Genomic DNA, 26,272 nt, shown 5'->3' with positions numbered 1-26,272 from the left:
TTTTTCTCCTGAGTGAGACGCTGATGTGAGACGCAGGTGAAGTTGAAGTTGTTTCTGGTTCAGCAGCGGCTTGTTAACACGAGGAATGTGACAGATGTCGTCCATGTCCTGGATACACCTCTGTGTTGGAGGCTCTTGAAGTTTCTTGTCTAGTGTTTCACCCTTGAATGGTCCTTGTTTTCACGTAACCTCCCATAAAGTATACACTCTATGGAAAACCAACATATCCAGCAATGGCTTCTCCTTCTTGTTTTGGCGGGTGTCGGTTTTCAACCGTGTCAGCTATCTTCCCTATCAACACAAATCCTTTTCTATCCCTCTTGTGTAGCGTTCAACTCCCGTGAAAAACTGAATTTTGGGGTTTTCTTTAAGTCGCAATCAGCAAAAACGAATAGAAATGAACATTCTCTCTGTGTTACCAATCCATGTAATCTACTATTTATTGAAATTAATTTCTAAACGTTTTAATGGAGACGCACCTGTGGGTTGCGGTTCGCGGAGTTGAACTCACAACCATCATCTCATCTCTCCTCGCCCCTACCCTGTCAAAAAAAAAAAAAAAAAAAAACCGTGCCCGGCCCGCCAACCAATCAGCGACGCGCCTGCAGTCGGCAGGAAATGACGTGTGGAGATCCTGCCTCTGTAAAACAGAGCGTATCAGCAGAAACATTATCCACACGTCCTCCCCTCGCCATCCTTTTTGCTCTGTGTTTGTGGAGACGGAGTGGAACCTGACGGTTCTGCTCGCCACGCAAATTATAAATGACAAAAAAATAATAGTAATAACAAAACCTAACAAGCGCGCGCCAAACTTTGTCGAGGCGCCCGCTGGTGTTTTCCCATTTCCTACCAGTCCCCACCTAGAAGGGCTCTCTATCTATGACATCTTTTTTTATTTTTATTTTTTTCTTCTTCTTCCTCTGTGTGCCGACCCCCTTCATGTGGCACCGCCAACACACACGCCAAGGATCCGCACAGGCAGCTGGTGTGAAAGGAAGTGAAGCTGATCTGGACAAACCAGCTGAAACTTTCCCTGCTTTGTTTTGAACTGTAGCCGCTGCTCAGATTTTTTTCCCCTCTCCATCCTTTTCCTGCTCGTCGCCTCTCACTTTTTTTTTTCTTCCTTCCTCCGTGTGTGAGCGTGTTTGTGGCGCCTCCCTGCTCCTCAACAGATCTTCACCATGCATCTCCACCTGCACCTCCTGGCTGCTGCAGCTTGAGTAAATAATAATAACAATAGTAGTAGTAGTAGTAATAATAATAATAATAACAGCCCGAGGTTTCCTCCCCTGAGCCGGCCGGCTAACCCTCCTCCAGGTTCCGACTCTGGACGGTGCGTCATGCCGCCACACCTGAAGTGCAAATCGGTTCCGCTGCTGGACCGCGACGTGTCTTTATAAGTGGATCTACTTGTTTTTTTTTTTCTTTCTTTCTTTGCTTTGAGGGAGAGGTGGGTATGCTCAGCTCGTCTCTGGAGAACATTGGCAAAGAGCAGAAAGTAGAGAAGAGCGACTAGAGAGAAGGAAGGAAGGAAGAAAGGAAGGAGAAGGTTTCGCCCTCACAGAGACTCTAACTTAGTTGTAGATGTTCGATCAGGCCACGACTATGGGCGATGGGAGCCACCGCTGTGGACCCAACCCGCTGGACAGGATGGAGGGCAAGTGCCGCCCCGACATGGGCAGCAGGTCCCCCGTGCAGAGCTCCACCGACACTCCGGGGACCTCCGCGTCCACGCCGACGTCCTCCAGCGAGGACGGGCACGACAAACTTCTGGGAGTGGACCCGGACTACTGTCGCCGGATATTAGTGAGGGGTAAGTGGGCTCCACGGTTCACTCAGACTATCAGCACCAAAACATGGAAAATCAGCGGGCGGGGTGCAGGGGGCTGTTCTAGCTGTAATTCTGGTCACAAATGATGTTAAAAACGAATTTTAATTCGCAGGCGCTACTGTGATTCATTTAGAAATATATTAAGACTTGCGCTAAAAAAAAAGAAAAGAAATCTAACGACAATTTGGGTTTAAAGAGATGCAGTGTTTCTATACAAACTCAACTTTCTGTCAGAGTTGCAACAGAAGAGCACCTCTGCTGCTGGGAGGACTGCAGAGACCTCCAAATGTTTTTACAGCCAGCAGCTTCAGCAGCAAATAAAGCGTATAAATTATAGAGATACACGAACGTTTAACACATCATTATTTTCATGCACGCATAAGTAGGATATTTATGTCTAATAATATGAGCAGAATAGGCTAATTACACACGTTATTAGTGCAGCCTAAATAGTCGCTATGAACGTTTAAATGATTGTTTGGTTTAATCAATAACGTTTCCGTCGTGCACATTTCTTTTAATAACATATATCCAACTTTGAAGTAAGAAACGTTTGTTGCCAGAGAATAAGAAGAAACTCAGAAACACTCTACAGACTAAAATTAATCTTCTTGAATTTATTAACGTGCGAAAAATAAACACATCAGCAATACATCAACAGAAACTGAAGGGAACCCCCCACCCCCAACCAACAAAAACATCAACATACAATCAAATTGTATTTTTGTGACTTTTTTACTAAAGGAAGCCAACATAAAATTGAATTCAAATCCACACCCTCCTGCAGGAGGTCACTACAGGACAGGCAGCTCTTAAAACACACACACACACACACACACAGAAACCCGGCGAGTGTATTTATTATTATTATTATTATTATTATTATTATTATTATTATTATTATTATTATTATTATTATTATTATTATTATATATTTTTTTAAACAGCCTAGAATATGTGTGCTTCTGTTAGACTTCAGTAAAAAAATAATCTACAATATATAATTAGGTATTTTTATATCGGTAAAATTAAAACAAAAATTATTCCAGAAATATATTTTAGTTTGTTGTCTTGTAAAATGTTAGTGAAATGTGAAGCAATTTTAGAAAACGGTGTCATACACATACGTGCAAATTCCTGTTTAAAGGTATGAGTAAATATTTATCTTAAAATATGAACTAATTGTGATGATCGAATAACACCGAATACTTGTTTTTTATTTATTTATTTATTTTTTAAGTTTAATTAATGTTTCGGCTCTATTTTTATTTTTAGTTTTTTCAAATTGATGCTGTGAAAATTCAAATGAGCATAAAGACCTTAGACGTCGCCCCTGCAGCTGCGTGTTTATTGCAGATTTCCTAAACGGAGAGAGTCAATATGTCTGCTCATCATGCTGCTGCGGCGTGACGACGCTGAGGAGATGATGGCTGCTGCAGAAACAGCCGATTTAAAGGAGCAGATTGCTGAAATCAATCGCGCAATGATGAACGCGTAATAGACAAAAATAAGAAATGGAAACACACACACACATACACACACAAAACAAAAATAAAATAAAAAGGTACGTGAGAAAAAATAATCACAGGCGTTGATTTATATGAAAATAAAAATAAAAATCGACCTTAAAATGCTATAGTAGCTACAGCGAAACTAAAAAAACAGAATCAAAAAATTATTTCTGTGGTATTATCGTGTCTGTGTGATTAACAGGCACGTAAAATATTAAAAATGATCCCGGACATATATTGCTACGCTTATCACCTATATTTTTCTATTTGTTCTTATTTATCGAGGCCGCCTGGGCGATAACACCGTGTTACGGTAACATCAGATGTGCAATGCGGTTTGTGATTCAGCCTCCAGCACCGCACCGCGTTACCTTTTTAATGGAAACAAGCAGGTAAATAAATATCAGACATGACGGCCGGTTTCACAGTCCAGTTGTTATTCAGTGAATGTTTTCAGAGTTGGGATTGTGTTTTTGAATCAGAGTTGCTCCGGGTTGTTTCCTTTTTTTTTCTTCTTTCTTTCTTTTTCTTTTTTTTTATCTGGAGAGCGACCGGGGTCACAGAGAGGTCAGCAGGTCTCCCTACATAGCCGCTGCTCTGCGTCCTAGAAAAACGCTGCACACTTTGAGGCAGAGAAAGAAAAACAAATCAAATATTTTCTTCATATTTGCCTGCGGTAATGTCTTTTTGTGGAAACATTCGCTGAATTGAGACACTATGAGGTAAAAAAAAAAATAATGCAATGTTAGCATTTAATCTGTATTTCTGCAGATTAAAGCAACGTGCGGAGTCGATTGCAGCTTAAATAGCTATGACTCATTTTTTAATTAAGTGGGGGGAAATATAGCCCAATAACGAGCCAAAAATGTCTTAACATTTCATCAACACGTCTACAAATGACGATCAAACAAGCGGAGATGAAACTTTACCTTAAGCTTCACAAAATCCACCCATTTATCCACCAAATAAATAAATAAATAAATAAATAAATAAATAAATAAATAAATAAATAAATAAATGTTTGCAGGTATTTTGGGCCTTTTTGCTCCTTGGGTTAAAGGTTGCTTTCCGTCAGAAACACTCGCTCCGCGTGCAGCTGCTTCTGTTTCATATTTAATTCAGTTCTCTTCATATTTTATTGGACTGCATATTTTATGAATGAACAAAGAGGAGGGGTTTTTTTTCACCGCTGCTGCTGCTGCTGCTGCTGAGAGTCCAAGCACTGTGATAAACAGGAACATTCACAAATAAATAAGTAAATCTAATATATGTATATATAAATAAAAAGAATAAGCAAATAGATAATATGCGTCTTTATTTATTGATTTTCAAATAAATATCAATAATATATTATTAATGATAAAACCTGAAATTTAACTGTTTGCCCGAAAATAGCAGTTGTTATGTTTATACGATTATTATTTTTTCTTTTTTTATATTTACACGCCATTTCAGAGTAACATGGAAAAAATGTCCGTAAATTGAATCAAATAATTAAATATGAACCTAAATAAAATAAAATAAAATAAAATAAAATAAAATAAAACAAAAAGGATATGACGAATTCAGGTAAATCACGGACACTCCTTTCAATAATATTAATAATAAAAACACATGTTTACAGCTGATAAAATAATAAACCATCAGAATGAAGCAGAAACCGGTCGCTTTGTTCGCCTTCACTCCTCTGGTTCACTGATTCAGCTCTTATCAAGAGAAACTCTCAGCCAATCAGATCTCAGCTTGCCTATAGCCATAAGACCACACGGAGAAAGCCCATTTATTTATTTATTTATTTATTTATTTATTTATTTATTTATTTATTTATTTATTTCATTAATTCATTCATTGTACAAACTAAAGCACAACATAGAAAAAAATATGTAAACATTTTTTTTTTAAAAGTAGAGTGTAGGATACGCACTCCAGTGTTTAGCTTGCTGAATACTTTGTGTCAGGCTGTGTTACAGTCAAAGTCTTTATAATTACGTTCTTTAAATCAGACAAAGCACGGAACATAAATTCATGGGGTTTCTCAGTGAGGCGTGCATGAAACGTGGGTGCCCACCACTCGAGAAAAATGTCATCAAGTATAGCTAAAGCAAACTTGGATTTTTATCGTTAATAAAAAAAAAAGCTTTTGGGCAAGTAGTCGAAGGGCTTTAGGGCAATTCATTCCTGTGTGTAAAACCTATGTGCCAACATGACACTGCCAATAAAACACGGAACACCGTAATGAAGATAAAATATACTGCCTATATATACATATATGTGTGTGCGTGTGTAGGAGCTAAACTAACTTATATTTTCCATATGAACTGGTATTTAGATTTATTTTTCTGTAAGCTTTAATGTAAACGCCTACGATGTAAGTTTTCTATGTGCTTTTACAGCAGGCACAATCAGCTGCCCATTCATGCTTTTGTGAGCCCTGCAGCCATATGCCTTTATGTGTATGCTCATAAATATTACATCAGTGTGGCACCGTATATAGGCCTGAGTCACACCAGCCTAGTAGGCATTTGTATTTCTGTTTCCTGAAACTACCGAGCTGTTGCTCAGTTGGTTTTTATTCCCGGCTATAATAACAAGACACCAGCAGCTCATGAGTTCATCATCGTCATAAACCACGTTGTGCGGAAATACACCGACTCTTTGTGCTTTCCAACACCTGCACAGACGCCAAAGGCACCATCCGGGAGATCGTCCTGCCTAAGGGCCTGGACCTGGACCGGCCCAAACGCACTCGGACCTCCTTCACGGCCGAGCAGCTGTACCGCCTGGAGCTGGAGTTCCAGCGGTGCCAGTACGTGGTGGGCCGGGAGCGCACGGAGCTGGCCCGGCAGCTGAACCTCTCGGAAACACAGGTAGGAAGAGCGAAGAACACGGGCTTTCTGGCTCCGAGTTCTGCCGAAAGTACGACACGGTTCGTTTAAAATAGCCATGACGTCAAACGAAGAGCTATTTTACTCGGTTAGAAACTATTCATGCTAATCTGAGGTGTTGCGTATGTGGATAGCTTACAGGTGCGTTTGATTGGTAAACACTGAATTATAAAGGTCACAGGTGTGCGCGGAGTCTTTGATGTGCTTCTCAGCCAACCAGAGAGGGAGAGAGAGGGAGAGATAGGGTGGAGGGGCTTTGATGCTCCGCCCCAAGCTGCTTCTTATAGTTAGCTTGAAAACAGCCAAATGTAGGGCGAGAAAGATATGAAATACAAACAAGGTTGGGCCAGGGAAGCCTTTAAACACACAGAGCAAAAAGGGAATGAGATAATTAAAATATAATTGATACATTACTGTAAAATTACTCATAACTGGCCTAACTAATTATTTTTATTTTTATTTTTTATCTCGGCTTATGTTCAGACAGGACGGAGTTGAGCGCACAATCTCCATGTACACCTTGCAGATTAGACGAGTAAATACCAATTCAGCGCCATCAGCGTTACAATGGAGGCTTTTATCATGGAGGACATGGACGAGTTGCGTCTTATTTCTTTTGAACAAAGTAAAACAAACCCTCACACATATAAATGTTCTTTATAAATACTCTTATGTTTGGAATGAGCCAGGAATTTAAAAAAAAAATCGTTTAGTCTTAAAAACACTGTAAAACGAAGCTGTAAAGTTAACCCAGCAGACAAATTTGCTGAATGTCAACAATCAAACTGAAGTAGATTTTGATTTATAAAAAACTGAATGTTTTATTCATATAAATGTTGATAGTGGAGGAACAAAGCTGAATTTGACTGCGCTTTTTATTTTTTTTATAACTCGGATGAAGCTTTGATGTATGCAATTTAATTTGAATCTGTCCACACAACATGATTGGATTGACTTGATTGTGCATTTATGTATACAAATTGGACCTGTTTGTCTTATAAATTGCTTTCAAATGAGATTTATTTAGAATTGACACTGTATGATTAAACTGAATTGAACATAATATCGACCAAAAGCAGGGGCACCAACAGAGAGGGATGGGGTGGGTATGCAAAGTGGCCAGCAATAGAAAATTGTCAAGAGTCTGATACGCATATTTTTAGGAAACTCAAGAAAGCAGAGGAGGCACATTAATGAGTTTAGATTGCAGCTATTTTTTAAGTTAAGGTGGCTCTCTGCCTGGGGCGCCACTGTGTTTGGGGATGGCATTGAAATAAAAAAAAGATGACATTTGTCAGAGGTACCCTGAGAAGATTTTTTGTCCCTAAATGATAAGTTCGGTCAGTTAAAAGAGGGCTGAGCATCCAGTGTACGTATTATAAGGAAAAATGTCGACTTTTAAAGCTAACATTTATCTATTTCTCAGATTTCCAAAGCAGCTCTGAATTCAACAGTTTTCTGGACTGAATTTAGTCATGAACCATTCAAACCTTTTCTGGATGTGAATTAATATCCATATTCCTGAAGTTATGGTTACATCAAAACCTGGAGTGAACTATTCCACTCTGATCACAGATTCATTGAAACCCTGTTTGAGTTGGCGAAAACTATAAATACATGTGTTTAAAAAAAATAAACTAAAAAGTTAAATATTTAAATCAGAATGAGGGGCACAAACAAGAACCCCACTGAATGTTAGTCACATTTTAGAGTTACATTTTACAACTTATATTATCACGAGAGACATACAGGCTAAGCTGTTATTTTCATAGCTAAAGTTTATTTTTCATCACGTTCTCTTTTTCAGAAGTTAACATTTGAGCCAAACTATACAAGAAGAAGCTAAAAAGCTACTGCTGAGCCTTTGACCCATTAGACCAGGGTGTCAGTAATGACAGCGTTTTTATGAAAATGCACTGCAGGCTGCAAAAGGAACACAGCTGCTGATGCAACTTCTCAAAGCCAAACAACATATAGTGAAGTGGGAAAGGGCTTCATATGTGTTTCATTTCAGTTTCAACGAGTAGTGGCCGTGTCAAGGCCTTTCCCGTTATTTTTCACTTTACTATCAGCATGTTAAAAAAAAAAAAAGAGAGCGAGAGAGACTTGCTGCTGAAAAGCACACAGGAACTTCACGCGCCACCACTTGTGGCAGTAAGACCACCGTCACATGCAGAAACAAAAAACCAGACTTTGTCGTGCATGGAAAGAAGGTGTGTGTGTGTGTGTGTGTGTGTGTGTGTGTGTGTGTGGTGGGGGGGGAGCCTAGGGCAGCCGCTGAGGCCCTCATTAGTGCTGACTCCGGGGGTGTTAATGTGAAGGCCTCCGCTTCCTGCTGCTGCTGAGGAAGAGGAGGAGGAGGAGGAAGACTGAATGAATGAAACTTTCTCCAAAATGCCTCCAATGGCCTTCAAGTGCGAGCAAACTCTAAATCATAAAAAAGCATCAGTGCGCCATAACATTTATTACCTGCCTTGAAGCACCTTTTAGGAAGGATGGAAAAGGCTTTTAGTTGGCATGAAGTGGATTTTTGCTCTCTCATTATGACAGGCGCCGCAGTTTGGGAAGTTTTTAAGCAAATGGTTCATCCGCTTAAGGGTAATCATGCAAAAGAGGAAGAAAGAGCTCTTAAAGTCACATCTACCTATCTATCTATCTATCTATCTATCTATCTATCTATCTATCTATCTATCTATCTATCTATCTATCTATCTATCTATCTATCTATCTATCTATCTATCTATCTATCTATCTATCTATCTATCTATCTATCTATCTATCTATCTATCTATCTATCTATCTATCTATCTATCTATCTATCTATCTATCTTATTAATAACCATATTTTAAATATAAACTTGTTTTTCCTGACTCAGCAGTCTGTGATCACTGAAAAAACCTCTAAAAACAAACAAACAAAAATAACTCTATGTACCAAGAATGACCTCAATGCTTCTTGTGTTCCCAAATCACAAGTTTTGAGTCTTTTTTTTTTTTTTTTTTTTTTTTTTTTAACTCTTTTTGGAATAACATATTCACATTTAGGGTTAAATGAGACATTTTGGCCTGACTTCTGAGTTTGGATCTTTTTTTAAATGTTCTGAACTTTTATTGTGCATGTCTGGATGCAGGTGGCCTTCTCATATAATCTCTTCACACAACCTGTTGAGCATACCTCCTCTAGTGTTTCTTCATGTTTTCCTTCCAACCAGTTAAACCATCTTGTTGCCATCAGGTCTTCCCTTCATCTAGCGGTTCTTCCTCTGTTGCTTGAAAACAAAAAAAATGCTTTTCCAAGAACATTTATTTCCAATATCTATTTATAACAATTACATATCATTTTTTTTAAATGAATGCCATCATTAACTTCAATCCTCACCATAGCTAACAGATATTCAGCAATTTAAACAAACACAAAAAATAATTTTAAAATAGGATTTTCCCAAAATACTCACATTTGGCACCGATAGCCAAAATTATGCAAAACTTAATATAAATATGTCCAGGCAGCCATGAAGTTTATTCTTTTACACTAAAACCTAAAACGCTTTGTTATTTAACATCGAAATAATAAAGAAAAAAAATATAGAAATAGTTTTAGTGCCTCTGATTTGACATCAATTAGTTGCTTTGATGTAGTTTTCAGCGCTGAGGTTTTAGAAATAAACTTAGAAACATTCACAAACAGAATAGCAGATAAAAACAAACAAATTGAAATCCACGTGACTTCTCTGAATATCGCAACTCCAGGCCTGTGCGTCATTTTCGTAGCTTTTGCGCATTTCGCACTGCTTTAAGAATCGAACTAGAACACATTCAGCACCAGTTCAATTCTAAACAAAGTACTTTATTAATAAAAGCAAGTAAGAACGTAAGTAAATTTTGCAAACATTTTCACATATCAAAATCTAAAGTGCCTCGCCGCAAATCAATGCAGGATTTAAAAAAAGATGAATGACAGAATGAAGACCAAAAACAACAAAAAAAAAATGTCAAAACTTTAAAAATTACACTCAATCTTACATTCCAGTACGTATTAAACTTTCGATTACTTCTCGCATTTTCCTTTATTAATCGTACCAGTTTGTTTTCAAAATAAACGCTGGCGTTTGGAAACGTTTCTGTTTTAAAGTCGGTGTTTGTGTTTATGGTCATGAAGTGGCGACCTGTAGAGAAATAAGTTTTTTTTTTTTACGAAACAACAACATAAAAATCTCTATACATATTTAAAATGTTGACATAACTTTATTCAGGAAATATATATTTTATGTGAATTTTTGTGAAACAACAATTAACAGAAGGTCTTTTGGTCGTTAGAACTTAATCAATCAAGTCGTCATATTATTCCTTTTTACTACATTATTTTTCTCTCTTATTCCAGAGTTATTAGAAATAAACTTTTTTTTTTCTTTTGAGGTATTTTTAGCTTGCATTTACTCCTTGATTAAAATTATAGAATTTTTGTGTCAACTTTTGATTGTTTTTCTACAGAACGGCAGCTCATTAATATCTCTTTTAGATTACTATTATAACCCCAGCTTCTGTCTGGAAAAACACGGGTTTCTTGTTTTTAAGTTCATTTTCAAACACGCCACTTTAATTGTGAAGACTTAGCGCCGCGCGGACACAGGAAGTGGGGGATGCCCCAGCCTGCACGCGGGAGTAAAAGCCTGCGTCGCGGCGTCATGTGCTACCGGCCCGGAGCTCTCCCTTCGTCCCGGCAGGTGGCTCCCCGCTCCAGGGTAACACGGCAGGGTGGAGGAGGGGTGCTGCCGACACACAGCCACGGAGTCTGCAGCTCCGTCACCGCGTTGCCGTTTCCCTGAGAAATGAACCCAGATCACGGCTCTTATTGTGAAGGCCTGTCTCCAGCCGTTTTAGAGGAGTAGCGGGGGATCAACTCTTATTTTTCGGGGTTATCTCATGAGGTTCTTAAAGTTTCCTCTGAAGATGTGAATTAAAACATGCTGTTCTTTACTTTTAATGCTCCTCAACTTATTATTTTTTGGGGGGCGTTTCCTGATGTTCAGGCAGTTCCTTGGAGAAGTTGTCATCAGCAGTCTTGTGCTTTTTTTTTTTTTTTTACTTTACATTTGATCAGTGTTGCATTACCAAATCAACAAACTGAGTCCAGTTTAGTTTAGTTTAATTTCAGCACACACCCAGCTGTTCTGTGAAGACCTGAGAGTTTTAGAGAGGAGCTGCAGTGAGCCACAGCTCAGGTGGGAATATTATTTCTTGATAAAACGGTTGTGCTCTCCATAAATCAAGCTTTTCCGCAAGAGTGGTGAGACAAAAATAACTTTAAAAAGTCAGAACAAGTTCTGTTTAAACAAGTTGTGTAGGGGACACAGTTAACGTGTCACACTTTTACTTGTTAAAGCTTTAAAAAAAAACAAAAAAAAACCATGTATCATTTTCCATTCAGATCATCTATATAGTCTACTTTATATCCGTCTATCACATAAAAATCCAAATGAAATGGAGTAAGTTTGTGGTTGTAACACGACATATGAAACAGTTCGAGAGGTTTGAATGCCGTTGGACGACCCTGTAGGTCGTCGGTCTGTTTGCACTGAGAAAAGCCATTGAATTAATTGTCTGCCGGAAGGAACGTCTGAACAGCCTTCATCCTGCAGAAAGCCGCAGCCACCGCGCTCGTCGAATCATCTTTAATGTTTTATGTAAAGCTGACGGAGCAACCCTGGGACGTGGGCGAACGATTGTGTTTCTCTTTCCTCTTTTGACGGCTTTCAAGGAGGGACTTTCATCCGACTGATACATTTCTGCTCTTATGAAGACGTCTGTGCTGCGCTAGCACTCAGTGAGGGATAGGTCAAACTTGTCTTACATACCTAGGACAGCCTTTGTTAGCTCACAGAGCTACTGAAATCACCCAACAAGAAAAGAGCCTGACAAAGGAACAATTAGCTGAAACTGAATGTTATTATCAAAGCTTCCCAGTCTGTGGTAAAGTTTTCTTTTTTTAAATAACATTTACATAACTGCTTTATCTTCAACATAAATCTTTTACAGCATCTGAGCTACACGTTTGCTAAAACTGTATTTTGTGCGATTTATAGGAAAGTAAAAACCGGAGAAGTTTTAAAGTTAATCGAGAGTCATGGTAGCTCTGCAGAGATCAGCAGCTCGAGTGGGAGACTTTCTTTGAGTCTCTTGTGAAATGTAGTGGTGGCAGCATCATGCTGCGGGGATATATTTGTTTCGTAGATGTGTGAGAGGCTGCAGAAGACATGACACTGAAGTTGAAATCAGACTGAAACCAGAGCTTCAGGTTGAAGAGTTTAGAGCAAAACTAATTCCTGCGCTACACTGGACCAGTCAAAGTCTGGACATAAATCCAAGTAAGAATCTGTGGCAAGATCTGAAAACGGATGTTCAGATTGCTCCCTATCCAGTCCTACCAAGCTAACATTGGGAAATGTGGCTCTGGGAAATTTTTTTTTATTTCAGATGAAAAACATTTTAAAACCTCGTATTTCATTTCATCCGTTTCCGCATCACAGCTTTGCATTACTTTGTGTCGGACCAGAACATAAAATCCCAACGAAATGCACCAAAGTTTATGGTTCCAACGTGGCAAAATGAGAAAACGCTTAAGAGCCGTGAACATTGTGCATATAAAACAGCCGCAGAGCCAGCAATCCTTTCTAGGACAAGCTAACAAATTAAAACGCTGCCGTTTGACCTTTGTGGAATGAAATCTCAGTGTTCTGCAGCCCAAAGAGCTCGAGGTCGGCGCTGCCTCATCTCTAAAGCTTTGTGAGCTGTTTTTGGCTGTGCTGAAGAGTTATTAAAAAAGAAAATAACACACACACACACACATTCACTTATCCAAACAAAACTAGCTGCATAAGCTGAAATCTATGAAGCCACTTTGTCCAGGATATGTTTTTGTTGTCCATCCACATAATTATCCTTTCTAGCCACAACTACAGGTGTCAGCCAGACAAAAATATCTGTTATTATTAACCACATCCCTCACGTACATCCAAAAAAAAAAAAAAATCAGATTTGGAATTTTTATTATCCACTAGGAAGTTTATCTCCTTTCCTAAAAAGGAGGGATCATTTTGAAGATTTTCCTCCAGTCCTAACATGAGAACAAGCTGCAGTATTTTCTCCAGCCTTCACGTTATATGAGCCTTAAACTTTTCTGAGAATATACCGCCAGGCTATCAGCCTCAGGGTTTATAAGCCCTCTAAATTTAACAGACCCTCCTATGGTCTGCGCATGAGCTGCATAAGATTTTCTCAGAACGGCCCCAGCATTTCTAGGAGAACTGATTAGTCGGAGCCTTTTATCTGTTCTGGTAGCAAACAGAACCGGATCTGGTTGCAGGGTTATAATGATATGTCGGGGTTATTGGTCTTAACGGTAGTTTTGTCAAACGGGGTAAAAAATATGTAAAAGCTGATTTTACAGGCTGATTGTAGTAGAATAGGAATGAATCCAGTCATATAAATACTATTACATGGACTAATTAGAGTCTAAATACAGTCGGCTGTATTTAGCCGCTGATTTAGCAGGATATTAATTGGACTGTGTTACAAAGAATAAGCAAACCTTTTTCACAGTTCAAGTAGTTGGACGAACAAACCAGATCATACTGAAGACTAAATGTTACATTTTTAGATTGCTAGAAGATAGAAGACTTCTTGTGTTGCTTCCTTTTGCATGTAGTGAAATCTAAAACCTCTCCAGAAAAATCACCCCTTTCCCATCTCAAAAGTCCAAATTACAATTCACTCAGCTTATCATTATCTCTTATGCGGTTATTTTATTTTGAAACAGCAATATCAGCTGGATATCCCATCAGCATAAGCATTAAAATCAGTAAATGTTTCAGTGATAATAATAATAATGATAACACTGCTGCCAACAAAATTGGACTGCCTTGTACATATGATAATCTAACGACTGATTTATCGTATCGCTCATCATTTATCGTGATACATCTCTTATCATGATAAGAGTTTTGATTTACTGTTGTCACAACACATTTCAGCTAACCACCCCAAACTCGTCCATAATTTGTTAGCTTTAATATTTTCTCTCTCGTTTGTTCAGTAAAAGCATCAACAAATATCAATAAATTTGATTAAATGCAGTTGGTGTTTTCAGCTGAGTGATACATTTTTGTGTGACTGGTGTCCAAAAGAAACATATCACACAAATGGAAATGTTTTTCAAGAGCAGCGTTTGTCCAGTCACAGCTTTACAGTTACATTAAAAAAGGAATAAATAGTTTTTATCATCACTTTTAACATTATCACAATAGTACCAAAAATATCCTAATATATATGTATATAAATATGCTAACCACCTTTACGTTGGAAAGTGGACTAAACTCGAAGCTTTGAGGGACTCACTTATCAGTTACAAAGATTTATTCATTTTTACACACTAACATCACAAATAATTCTTTAATTTATACAATATACTGTTAGTCAAACAGATTTATTAGCAGTATCGCAGCCGTGTCCGTACTCTGCAACGCGACGCCCAAGGGAAGATGAGATATGTGTCTTGTACGTGTGAAAGGCCTCATTGTGAGCATTGTCCACCATGTCAGCCCAGACAGACGATGTCTGGCCACTTGTCTGGAGCACAGAGGACCCAACAGCGGCGCAGATGTGGGGGGCAGGCGGCTGCACAGAGCGGGGGCTGTCCGCTGACACTTGGAGAGGAGAAAGAAACAGGAAGGGAGTGTGTCAGACAGACGGACGGACGGTCGGACGGACGGAGAGACGGAGGGACACTCGGTGCCTTTGTGCCGTTCAGTCGCTGGACGTGACGCCGTGCGGCGTTGTGTGTGTGAAAACAGGAACTTTTGACTGACTCGATGATGGTCAGAAACAAACCACCTCTGAGGCGCTGATTATCTAATCAGTTGATTAGGTAATCAGAGAAAACATAATAGCAATTAAGTCGTAGCCGAGTCCGTCCTTAATGACTCGCTCAGTTCTGAGTCGCCTGGCTTCATCAGCCTCTCTTAAAGGAGCCAGGATAGTGTAATTTTCCAGGCATGTGGAACAACGTGTAATCTTTCTTCTGATGCGGAAATAAGGAATCAGTAAAATTAGATACGGGGGTTTACACACACACACACACACACACACACACACACACACACACACACACACACACACACACACACACACACCTTAAAGTCTGACCTCATGTTTTGTGAGTGAACGGAAACACCTGCAGAGGAACTTCTTAAACACAATTCAGGTGATGCAGCGGTGATTAATGATTTCCACAGTCAGCTCAACATACAGTCTTTTATTTTGAAATATTGAGGAGGCTCGACTGCGCAGGCCTTTCAGCTTCATCTGACCGGACTGCTGCTGCAAACACTTTGTTTACTTTTCTGACCGTGGAGCTCACAGCTAAATATAATCACTCTGCTGCAGCTCTCAGAAATCTTTAGGCTTGACTGAAATTTGAACTCGACGTTGTTCAGTCAATCTAATCTTGGCTCATGTTGCACAGCAATCAAATGAATAATTTTTTTTCTCAAATGTGGAAATGTTTTCCTGTGCTCTGCATAGCTACTTTTTTTATTTTATTTTTTTTTTACATTTTTGTATATAATCTACATAATTAGAGCAAATACATAGTGTTTATTGAAATAGCTAGGCCCAAACATATTAATACCTTTAGCTGATTTCAGTTTGAAGTAATCTTTTAATTTTACTGATATTTTTTCTAATATTGATATTTTGGAGTCCAGATGAAAGATGATTTTCTAACTTCACAGACTTGAACCTAAAGGTTAATTGTCAAAATACCAGTGGAAATATGGAGTTTGTCAGAATTACTAAACAGTTTAGAAGATTTTTCTTTCTTAGAGGTATAAATAATTTGTGTAATGTAATTGTTAAAACCTAAATAAAGTCAGAGAAAGCTTATTTTTTTTAAATTGTATTGTTTAGTACAATTACATAAGCTTTTAGATCAGCTTTTGGGGCCTTTGGAAGACAATGGACATTAATTTTATTTTTTATTTAAGATATACATTTGTTGCGGCCTTCTAATTTCAAAAACCAAAACTTTCTAGTAATGGCCTTGAATGTCAACAAGTGGTTTGATTCATATGCACTCCTGACTTGTTTGAAAAAATAAAAATATATACTTTATTTATTGCAAAAACACAGTCAAAACAATTACTAAAATTCTCTTGCAACTTAGTTGAAGATGAAAGTTAACTTAATCTGACGTTTCAAGTTCAAAAAGTGGTAAAAAAAAAATATATATAACATAAACATTCCCGTCATCACACCGGACATTTGCCAAACGAAAGGACTTCCTCCCACATGTTTTCTCGCTTAAATTAATGGGAGGGTCTCAAAGTTATCATATCAATAATCATTCTCAGATCTAAAATACAAGAACACAGCGTGCTGCTATTCAACGCTTCTTTGTTTTTATTTTTCCCACAAAGCCAAACAAATTTCCTAAAAAGATGGAAATCTGAGATTTGGGAACTGGTGACGTGTGGGGGCTGCGTTTCCTGGATTTTCACTGGAAATGGAAACGACTGCCGGGCGACGTGAAAGCGAATCTTATTGGATGGCGTCCAGATGCTTAACTGTGTTTTTGGCAAATGAGCGGGCTGGCACCGAGGGTCCTGAGCCACGTGGGGAGTGGACAATCCACGGAGAGTGGGACACGGGAGGAGCGGAAAGACGAGGAGAGAGGGATGAAAAAAGAGCGAGAGTAAAACAGAGAGGGAGAGAGAGAGAGATGGGCTTCATAACACTCCCAAGTGCTTTTGCACTAAGGAGGATTAGTCAGCCATATCTACCAGCCATTCAGTAAGACGGGGTTAACCCCCAGCTGAACCATGACCGGAGCTGCTCTGAGGTCTGGAGGTCAGTGAGAGCGCCATGACGCCAGCGACAGCGATGACGTCGAAAAAAAAAAATATATATGCATACCTTATTTTAAGTTAACATCAGGCTGGAGGAAACAAATATACATCAGCTCAGGAAAGAGGAACGTTGTTGTGGGAGCTGCTTCCGTCAAAGTCGGACGTGTTTACAGGAAGCAGCGGCGAGGTGACGGCAAACCTCACAAGCGGCTGACGTCAAAGCCAGCAGAGCGCGGTTTTGTAATCGCAGCTCTGATGTAATGCCATAGATTCACATTCCAAGATTCGACAAACGAGATCATGGAGCACTCAGTCATGCCTTCCTGATACTATGACGGGCCGCAACAAATTTGGCCCAACAGTGGCAGAAATCCCAAAGACACTCCAATATGAGATTTTAATCCCGATTTAAACTCCAAGAAACAAACCGTGTAACAACTAATGATCCAAGTCTCTTCACAGTGCAGTCAGGGATGAAGGAAATATCGTAAAGGTAGAAAGTGCATGAACAGCGTTCAGTTAAATTAAATTTAATTACATTGATAAATTTCACCACCTATTATCTCGAGTAATTTTACAAGACAGAGCAGATTTATATCCAAGATTATAGATCTAAATTTGACTCAGTCCAGGCTGATTTAATCCAGTAAAATTTTAGTTTTCAGATTAAAGTGCATTCAGTCCACTACCACACTCAGTTTCCATTGATCGCATCTCCTTGCAGTTTTCACTCCGCTTGAAGTTTTTTAAACCACAAACTTTGATGCAGTTCTTTAGGATTTTATGTGATCAAATAGTTCAGTCAGTCAAACTGGACTGATGGAGAATTATTTTATATGGATTTAGTTCAGGACGTGGACAGTAAGCTTTGATCTAAACTTCTGGCTGGATGTTTAGGGTCGTTGTCCAGGTAGGAGGTGAACCTCTGGCCCACTCACTCCCACGTCGTTTTCTGCCTCTTCTTTGCGTTTGGCTCCATCCATCTCGTTCATGAGGGGTCGTTGGTCTAAGGCAAAAACTTCAACCTCGCTCACGTCTGACCATCTTCTTTCACTGGTTCTCATACGTCTTTCTTTCAACGGTGGTTTTCTTCTTCTGGTTATTTTCTAGTAGATTTCTAGGCTGCAGCAATTATTGTTTTGTATATTTATTCAAAAAAGAGATTTTATCTCGAGGGACTTGCTGCTAAAATAAGGTTTAACTCTTCCAGACTGGACTTTGCGCCATCGATCCAGCCAAATTTGCATTACCGTAACTCTGCCACAGCTTGGCGCGATCTGAGAAATTTCAACAGTTTCTGAAAGGGGAGTCGTTGCCGATATCGGGTTTTTTTGGGAATTTCACCCCCGCTGTAACAGGAAGTGGAATTAATCTGAGGACCGCTCTTTTAATAGATGGTGAATTGTGAAAATAACTTGCTAGATGTTGAAAGTTCCAGTTGTTATGGATAAATGGGCAAAATATATTCACTCACAGGACATTTAAAGAACTGCGTACAATTAAAATAAGGAAAAAATATCCAGGTAGAGATTTGAAACTTGGGTCATAAAGGGTTAAAATAAAAAGAATAAAAAACAAAACGAATTGTCCCCTCTCTCTTTGATTAATGCTTTCCTTGGCCTTGTTTGTGAGTTTTGATAAGAGGAGATGTTCTGATAGATTTTCAGTTGTGCCACCTTTGTTTCCCTTTTACGCTCTTGATTCTATTGAGGACAGTCAGTCAAAAAAAAGGCTGGAAATAAATGCACACCGCACTTTTCAGGTTTTCCTTTGTGAAACACTTAAAAACTAAATTTCATTTTCGTTCCTTTTCATTACTCACTGCCATGTGCACAATGTCTATCGCATAAAATTTGCTAACATGTGCTGCTTTACCGTCCCAAAATCTAAAACGTTTAGTGGTATCTTATGTTGCAAGATATTGTGAAACGTTTGCACCCGGATCCTGAGCAAAGCATGCAGCGGCAGTAGAGATGGACAACTCCTCACCACTTTATGAAAAGGTCTTCAACTGTTCCTGATTTCATTAATGAGGACCAAGGAGAAACCCTTTGTTTTATTGTTTCCTTTCCATGATATCTGTGTCCTCCGGTCGGGCACGTCCTGTTCCAAAGCTCCTGTTGTTGTGCCTGGTACGGTGTTCTTGGAAAAAGCGTTTTTCACTGCGCATGCCAGTCACATGGCTGGGATCAGCGGGCCTGAGCGGGGTCACGGCGAGAGCAGTGAGCTGCTGCAGGGGTCATTAAAAGTGTGAAAGAGTCACCCGGCGTCCTCGTCAAAGCCCGCGCCGACGGAACGCTTCATTTCACCGTAGGGGTTTTTAACACTTGGATCCTTCAGTTAATAATATTTTCCATCAGCGCCGCTTTGCTGCGAGGCGCTGGGAGGGGAAACGTTTTCCCTGTCCCATTGTTTTCCCCGCTGCTTGTCTCTGGTTCAGTTCTGTGTTTTTCCAGGGCTAAGCAGGGTTTATAGGTGAGTTATCAAACGGCCACTTGATCTGCGGTCCTGGTCTTGATCTGGCTTAACCTTTCTACCTCTGGCCCAGTTTACCAGCGAGTTCACAACTGGCCCAACTGGCCGGCGCGTAAATACCATCCTCCTTCCCATGAACTTGAATGTGCCGCGTGCCGCCTCCACAAAACCTGCAGGTTGAACTTCAAAAGTTACTGCGACGTCAGCAGGTAAAATGTTTTATTCGCAACGTCAGACGCAGTATTTGGTTGCGTTTTAAAAATCTGGGCCTGTCGCAATGAATCGATAAATCATTCAATTTCCATTTACACGATTTATTGTTTTTCTCTTTCTACCAAAAAACTGGGTGACAGAAATCTCCAGTCAGGTGCATTGGTCTCAATCGGCGCAATTTTGAGGGACAATTTTGTTTACAAAAACTTCATAACACATTTTATTTATTGATTTGTTTATTTATTTTGAATATTTAAAATTCCTTATAGTCCAAATGTTAAATCTTCATTAAAATTTATAGTTTATTGATCTCTGAAAATGTGCTCTTGCATTATTATGCCATTGCCATTATATCCCTTGAAAATGATCTAAAAAAAACAACAATATTATCGTATATCACGATAACTTCTGGGACAATTTATTGTTCAGCAGATTTTGGCATAGCGTCAGCTCATATAGGACAAAAAAAGACAGAGTAGTGAGAAAAAGGGTTTGAGTTGCAAACAATATTATCCAGAATTATTATTGCCATAGTTTGTTGTCGTAAAACCGAACATGCCTAATCTGGTCCATATCATTTAATGCTTCTGTTTTTTTTCCTCCTGTCTGTCAAAAGGAGATTGTAGTGGCATACGTTTCACTAACACAGTTAATGTTTTGCGCAGATGGCACCCATTCCTTGTTTTTTTTGTTTTTAAAGTAAAGCAGTAAATTTAGGGGAACCCTTATAAAGATTTTGGGTTTTTTTTTATCAGGGAGCAGCAGGGGTTTGTCTAATGGCTAAATGCAGATTTGGGTTAATCTTTAAAATGCAGCTGTTTCCTCATCGCACCTGCTCCCACAGAGACGGCTCCCGAATCCCAAAAAATACAGAAAACCCCACCGCGCTGCTTCAATCAAACAGCATGCATACGACCTAAACAATGCAGATCTTAGGCAAAAAACCCCCAACAACCTGTCAGTAGATTTTACTTGGCGTATTGCTTATTTTAGCACGTTGCGCCCTCGGGTTTCCCTGCCGTCCTCGGCGTTGGTTGGCGTCCTCGTCGCAGCGCGAGCGGAGAAGGCCAGAGGGTGAAGCCCGGGGCAAACGCAGGTCACGGCAGATCCAGATCTCCCTCGGTAATCTCTGCCCCAGCTCTGAACTCTGGATCCCATTAACTGGGATTTATATGTAATAGTGTAGTTGTACCAAAGGCAGTATTGCTTTCTTTTCTGCTCATCATTTCCATCCGTGTAATAAAATCCCTGTAAAACACCATCAAGCTTTTTTTTTTCTTTTTTTTTATTCCCCCCTGATCCCCCCCTCCCCCTCCCCACCTCCTTTGGTAAGAGGCAGGAGGGCTGCAATGTGAGCAGAGGTCTGAGCCACGCCCTCCACGCAGGGATAAAGGAAAGGGATTGGCTGAGAGTTTTATCTGCTGTCAAAGCCTTTTATGGGATGTGGGTGTTCTGGAAAGAGTTGGCACATGAGGAGAATTCACGTTAAGATCTAAAGATGCAAATGTAGGGGATTAAAAAAAAAAAAAGATGCCCAGCATGGGAAGAAGTTTTGTCCCACCTCAGGTGCCTCCTTCCTCCTCTGTTTCTCTCTGGGCTGTGCAGTAAGACTCACTGTTTCTGGTACTCTTCCCCTGAGCTGTGGGATCTTCTCCGATCCCATTATTTGCGCCGAGGTCTGTAGTCAAACCCATGAGCTCACTTGACCTAACTTCCTGCTGAGCCTGCCTCCACGGTGCGGTGATACGATGGTTTACACCTGCCAGCTTGATTACCAACCACACCATCGATCTCCAACTTTGTCCTTCAGCAGTTTATTGACCAGCTGATTTGAATGCTGCAAGAAATAAAGGTCCAGAGTTGGGAAGCGACTCGTTGGCCGAGCCGAAATGACACACCGGAGGAAGTTTAAAATGAGTTAAATAAAATGAGTTGTGAGGCACTGTTGCACTTGTTAGATTGGATCAGTTGTACCATCTAAACCCACCAACTCTAATCCCAAGCTCCAATCCTTTTAGCCAGCCTAGCTACTAATTACAGCAGATTGTCCCTCCTGCTACATCCCTCTGAGTGATCTAATTTGGTACCGGCGCCGGTAAAACCTGAAGGTTACTATCTTACTCACACACAGTCTTGTTTTTGTTTTTATCCTTACATCAAACCTAATAGTAGCTACCTGTCTATAAAAATTTAAAACTGAGATTATAAGACAGTGAGTAGGGAAGTATGCTCTCCGCTAAATTTGTGACTCTTATTTTGAAGCGATTGTGGGAGCACTTCCTGCTTTGTGTTAACATTGAAGAAAATAGATACTCTGTAGAAAGAAAATAGAGTGGAAGACAAGATACAAACTATTTTTGACCAATTATAGTAGCTGGCTAGCCGTTGGCCACTAATGATGCTAACTTAGCATTTGCTTTGGGTCTAGCTAATTACACTTCAGGGCTGTTTCATTAAGAGTACTCAGGCTGGCTGTGGTTATACTCAAAGAAAGCTTTAGCATCAATTGTTGAAAAGTAAACACAAAGTTAATATTTAAACAACAAACCAGGAAGACATGCTAGCACCTCCTTTTATTATACGTGTAGTAGGGAACTTGGATCTGGGAATTACATCAAACCCAACTTGATTTTGCTAAAAACAAGTTGGATTTACTAGTTGATATACTACATAATCAAGCTAGCTACTGTTAGCTTGATTATTTAGCGCATCAACTGTTAGCTACTGTTAAATTACTTGGAACTCTGTTAGCACAGTGTAGCCCAGTGTATGTCTTTTATTTTATTTTATTTTTCAGTGTTTATCATTTTCCCCCCAAAAAGTAATAAGCTACATAATAGATAAGCTTCTCAGCATATTTCAAAATTTTGTACAAAAGGAAGTTCTGTAAAACTGTGCGTGTGAAGAATTTGAATAGTAAAATGTGCTTAAAAAAAAGAAAGAAAAAAGAAAAATGTACATTTCAAGCTAAAGGTTAGTGACCATCTTTAACCGTATAGAAAGCTGACTTCCAGCAACTTTTAAATGTCAGCTACTGAAAGGCATATTTATCCTGTATCCTTCAACTAATTATAAAGTATCAATAAATGACTATGTGGGGTTTTAAAGTTTTTTTTATTTTCTTTTTTGTTTGATTTTGCGACGCAACAAAAAATGATTGACAAAGTTCTTCTATTGTACTATTGTTTCCAAACTGCCATCATATTTTTAAAACTTGGTACTTAAAGAAGAGGTTCTTATTACAGAAAGCTTTAGCAGTTCGGATAATACTAAGAGATTTTTTACTGTTACTATAAATTAGCAAAAAAAAAAAAAAAATCATCCTTACAGATGAGGAAGAAAAATGGCTTCCATACTTTGTGCTCTAGTTTCTCTCTGTAAGTTGCGTAACACAATTTGAGTCGTTAGAAGCTAAAGTGCTTTCAGCAGTAATATGAAGTATTTTATTAAATACATTCAACAAGGGTATAAGAGGATGACTGGCACAAAGTCTGCAGGGAACACACAGTTTGCTGTATCTTGGGCAGCAGTGGATACATTATTCATGCGTGTGATTCCTCTCAAGCCACCGAGGGTTTGGGCTCTTCGTCCGGCGACCTCCCATGACCCGTTGGTGCCCTCCACTCTTCATCACACAAATGCTATAAACCTACGCTGGACTGCATCAATTAAACATGAAGGATGAGGACAGGTGGAGTTCACTGAGCTTTGAAGCCTCAGACTGCTGGTGATGGTGGATCAGCACACAGAAGTCTGAGGTTTTCTGTTGCATTTTTAAAAAACTATTTCTATCAAATGGAAACCTTTGGTATTGGTTTTGGGGTGTGCATTTATCATGACATATTCCTTATCATGATTACTTGAGTTATCGTTCTCGGCTTAACAACAAAGCTGTCCACATTGTTACTTTTATTTCTTACTATTTTACTTTGTAATGCTATAAATCATACTGCTTTACAGTTACTTAACAAAGAAGCAATAAATTGTTCTTATCGTCACTTTTAGTGTTATCACAATAGTACCACAAAATATCGCGATAAAACCTGAAGTCCGTTATTGCCCACTGCTATATTGGTGTAAATTTATCAAGACGCATGAAGCCTTTGTGCATTTACATTGTGAAGCTAAAAAATCCGTTAAGCCCCAAAACAAAAACAAGCTCAGCGTGTTGTTGGATGTGTGATTTCCCTCTGGAGGCTTTGCTCCGTTTACTCCCCAGTCCTCCGATAACATCGCGTGTTGTGCCGTTGCAGGTGAAGGTCTGGTTCCAGAACCGCCGGACCAAGCAGAAGAAGGACACCACCAAGGACTCGGACAAGCGCTCCTCCTCCACGTCAGAGTCTCTGGCCACCTGCAACATCCTGCGCCTCCTGGAGCAGGGCCGCCTTCTGTCGGGGCCCGCCCCGCCCCCAAACTCCCTCCTGGGGCCCCCGGCCCACCCCACGAACGGCTCCCTCCTGGGCAGCCCCGGCGGCGGCTCCTCCACCTCCCCGGGCATCAGCAGCAGCACCTCGCCCAGCTCCCTACCCGGCGGGACGTTCGGGCTCTCGCTGCCGTCTCTGGGCGGCACGCCGTCTTCGCCGCGGCTCGGGGTCCCGCCCCCGCACTCCCTCTGCTTCTCCATGCCCCTGCTGGGGGGGGCCCATCACGAACTGACGTCCACCTACGGCTGCGGGTCGTCAGCCTTCGAGCCGTACATGCGCCTGGACAGGAAGGAGGCAGATCTAGGTGGGAAAAAAACTGTTTCCTAAGCGGACCTGAAGCATGTGGGACGTGACTTCAGGAGCCTCATCCTGCCACCGGACAGGCAAAGAAAACCTGTGACCGGCAGTGACAGGGTGGCTCTTTGGCAGCATCATTTTGTGTACAATGATAAAAAAAAAGACTTGGTGAAAAGTGTTAAAACTTTGTTTTTGTTTTTTTGTTGGAGAATTGCTGTGTATTTGTTGCAGACAGATGTTTTTATCATCACTCTCTTTACTGTAGTTTTAAGTCACTTTTTGTCCAGTGAGTTTGTGCGTGTGTGTGTGTGTGTGTGTGTGTGTGTGTGTGTGTGAGATATCCCCCCCCCTCTCTCTCTTTATGGGCCTTTTTTTGCTGTTCAGGAAGAAAAAAAACAAAAACATACTTGACATAAATAATTTGAAGCCGTTCTCAGCAGAGAGTCTGGAACAGGAGAGGTGTTGAGTTTTGGTTCCGGGTTCTGTGGCGAGGCCCGGTTTTCGCTGCAGCTGAGCTCAGTGTCTGGATGAGATGAGCAGTAATTACATCTTACAGTTCCTGTTCAAGTGGCCATGTTTGACTTTTAGTTCACGTGCTATCACCATAGAAAAGAAACACACACACACACAGAAAAAAAAAAATAATAATCGTAGTTTCTTAATATCAGTCTGTTTGGTGTCCAGATGTAGTTTTTTGTAAAATCGTTCTGTTATTTTTTATTTTTTAGTTATTTTATTTTGGTTGTGTTTGTGTAAATGCTAAGATCCAGACAAATGGTGCAAACTTGCAGTACATATCCAGGGCTGACAGTTTAACATGAAAGGAAGTGAAGACGAACACAGGTGTGAGGAAGACGGCGGAAAGATGAAGCTACAGAGCTGGCCGACGTTTCGTTCATCGAGGTCGCAGCCCCGAGATAGAAAGAGAGAGAGAGAGAGAGAAAGGGACGACCTCTGAACCCAGATTCAGGTTGATTCACGTGTCTCGCAGTTTCTCAGTCAAACTCAGAGAGAGAGTTCACAGACAGAAAAATAATCTTTTTAAGGAAAATCAATCTGGAGGTTTTTGCTCCAGCTGCCTTTTCAGCTGCAGGCGATGAATCAACATGTTGCTCCACCGAAAATTCACCTCCAACGTTCGTATTTGTTCGACTGAAAGAATACCCAAAGTTAGCATGTTTAGACTGCGTGTGTTTTGCTTTTTGTAAAACAGTAAGTTTGTGTCATTGTTTTTTTTTTTGTTCACTTTTTAAAATCCATAATCTGAAAATGTTTGTGGAATATTTGAGATTAGGCATGGGCCGGTAGGAGATTCTCACGGTTTGAGTGAAAATGTTCTATACACTAAAATGTAAAAACAACAAACAAACTTACAATTTTCAATGCAGGAAAAAAATAATTATTCCTGCTGTTGCTAGAGTAATCTGATGAAAGTAGTCACAATAATGTGATTTCTTGACTTTATTTTTGTTATGAGTCACCAAATGGAGCAAAAATACAGAAACCTCTGAAATGTTTTCAGATATTTGCCAAAAACAGTTTTCCTATTCTGATCCTTATTCACCTTGTTCCAGTTATCTACCAGGTTATTTCTGAGCAAATATGGATCAAAACATGTTATAAAATCAACACTTTGAATGTGACCTAAAGTCTGACTATATGTACCAGAGCATCGATCCATACAAACAGAGACTGGAGGTAAAAACAGAGAATATTTCTGCCGTTTTATGGTTTT

General features: G+C 39.8%; 1 protein-coding gene across 1 annotated transcript; it reads left to right on the top strand.

Annotated features, from left to right (window-relative positions):
• On the top strand, positions 1-25,185 carry vax2 (ventral anterior homeobox 2). The gene is made up of 3 exons (XM_014986756.2): positions 1-1,813; positions 6,022-6,209; positions 24,070-25,185. The coding sequence occupies exons 1-3, from the start codon at positions 1,585-1,587 to the stop codon at positions 24,565-24,567; spliced, it is 915 nt and encodes a 304-aa protein (XP_014842242.2). The 5' UTR covers positions 1-1,584; the 3' UTR covers positions 24,568-25,185.
• The last annotated feature ends 1,087 nt before the right edge of the window (positions 25,186-26,272 follow it).

Source organism: Poecilia mexicana, unplaced genomic scaffold (genome assembly GCF_051168715.1).
Source record: "Poecilia mexicana isolate PSO_F unplaced genomic scaffold, ASM5116871v1 scaffold_18, whole genome shotgun sequence".
Taxonomy (NCBI): Eukaryota; Metazoa; Chordata; class Actinopteri; order Cyprinodontiformes; family Poeciliidae; genus Poecilia; species Poecilia mexicana.
Note: the sequence above shows the minus strand (reverse complement) of the source record. Positions and strands in the feature narration are given on the sequence as shown.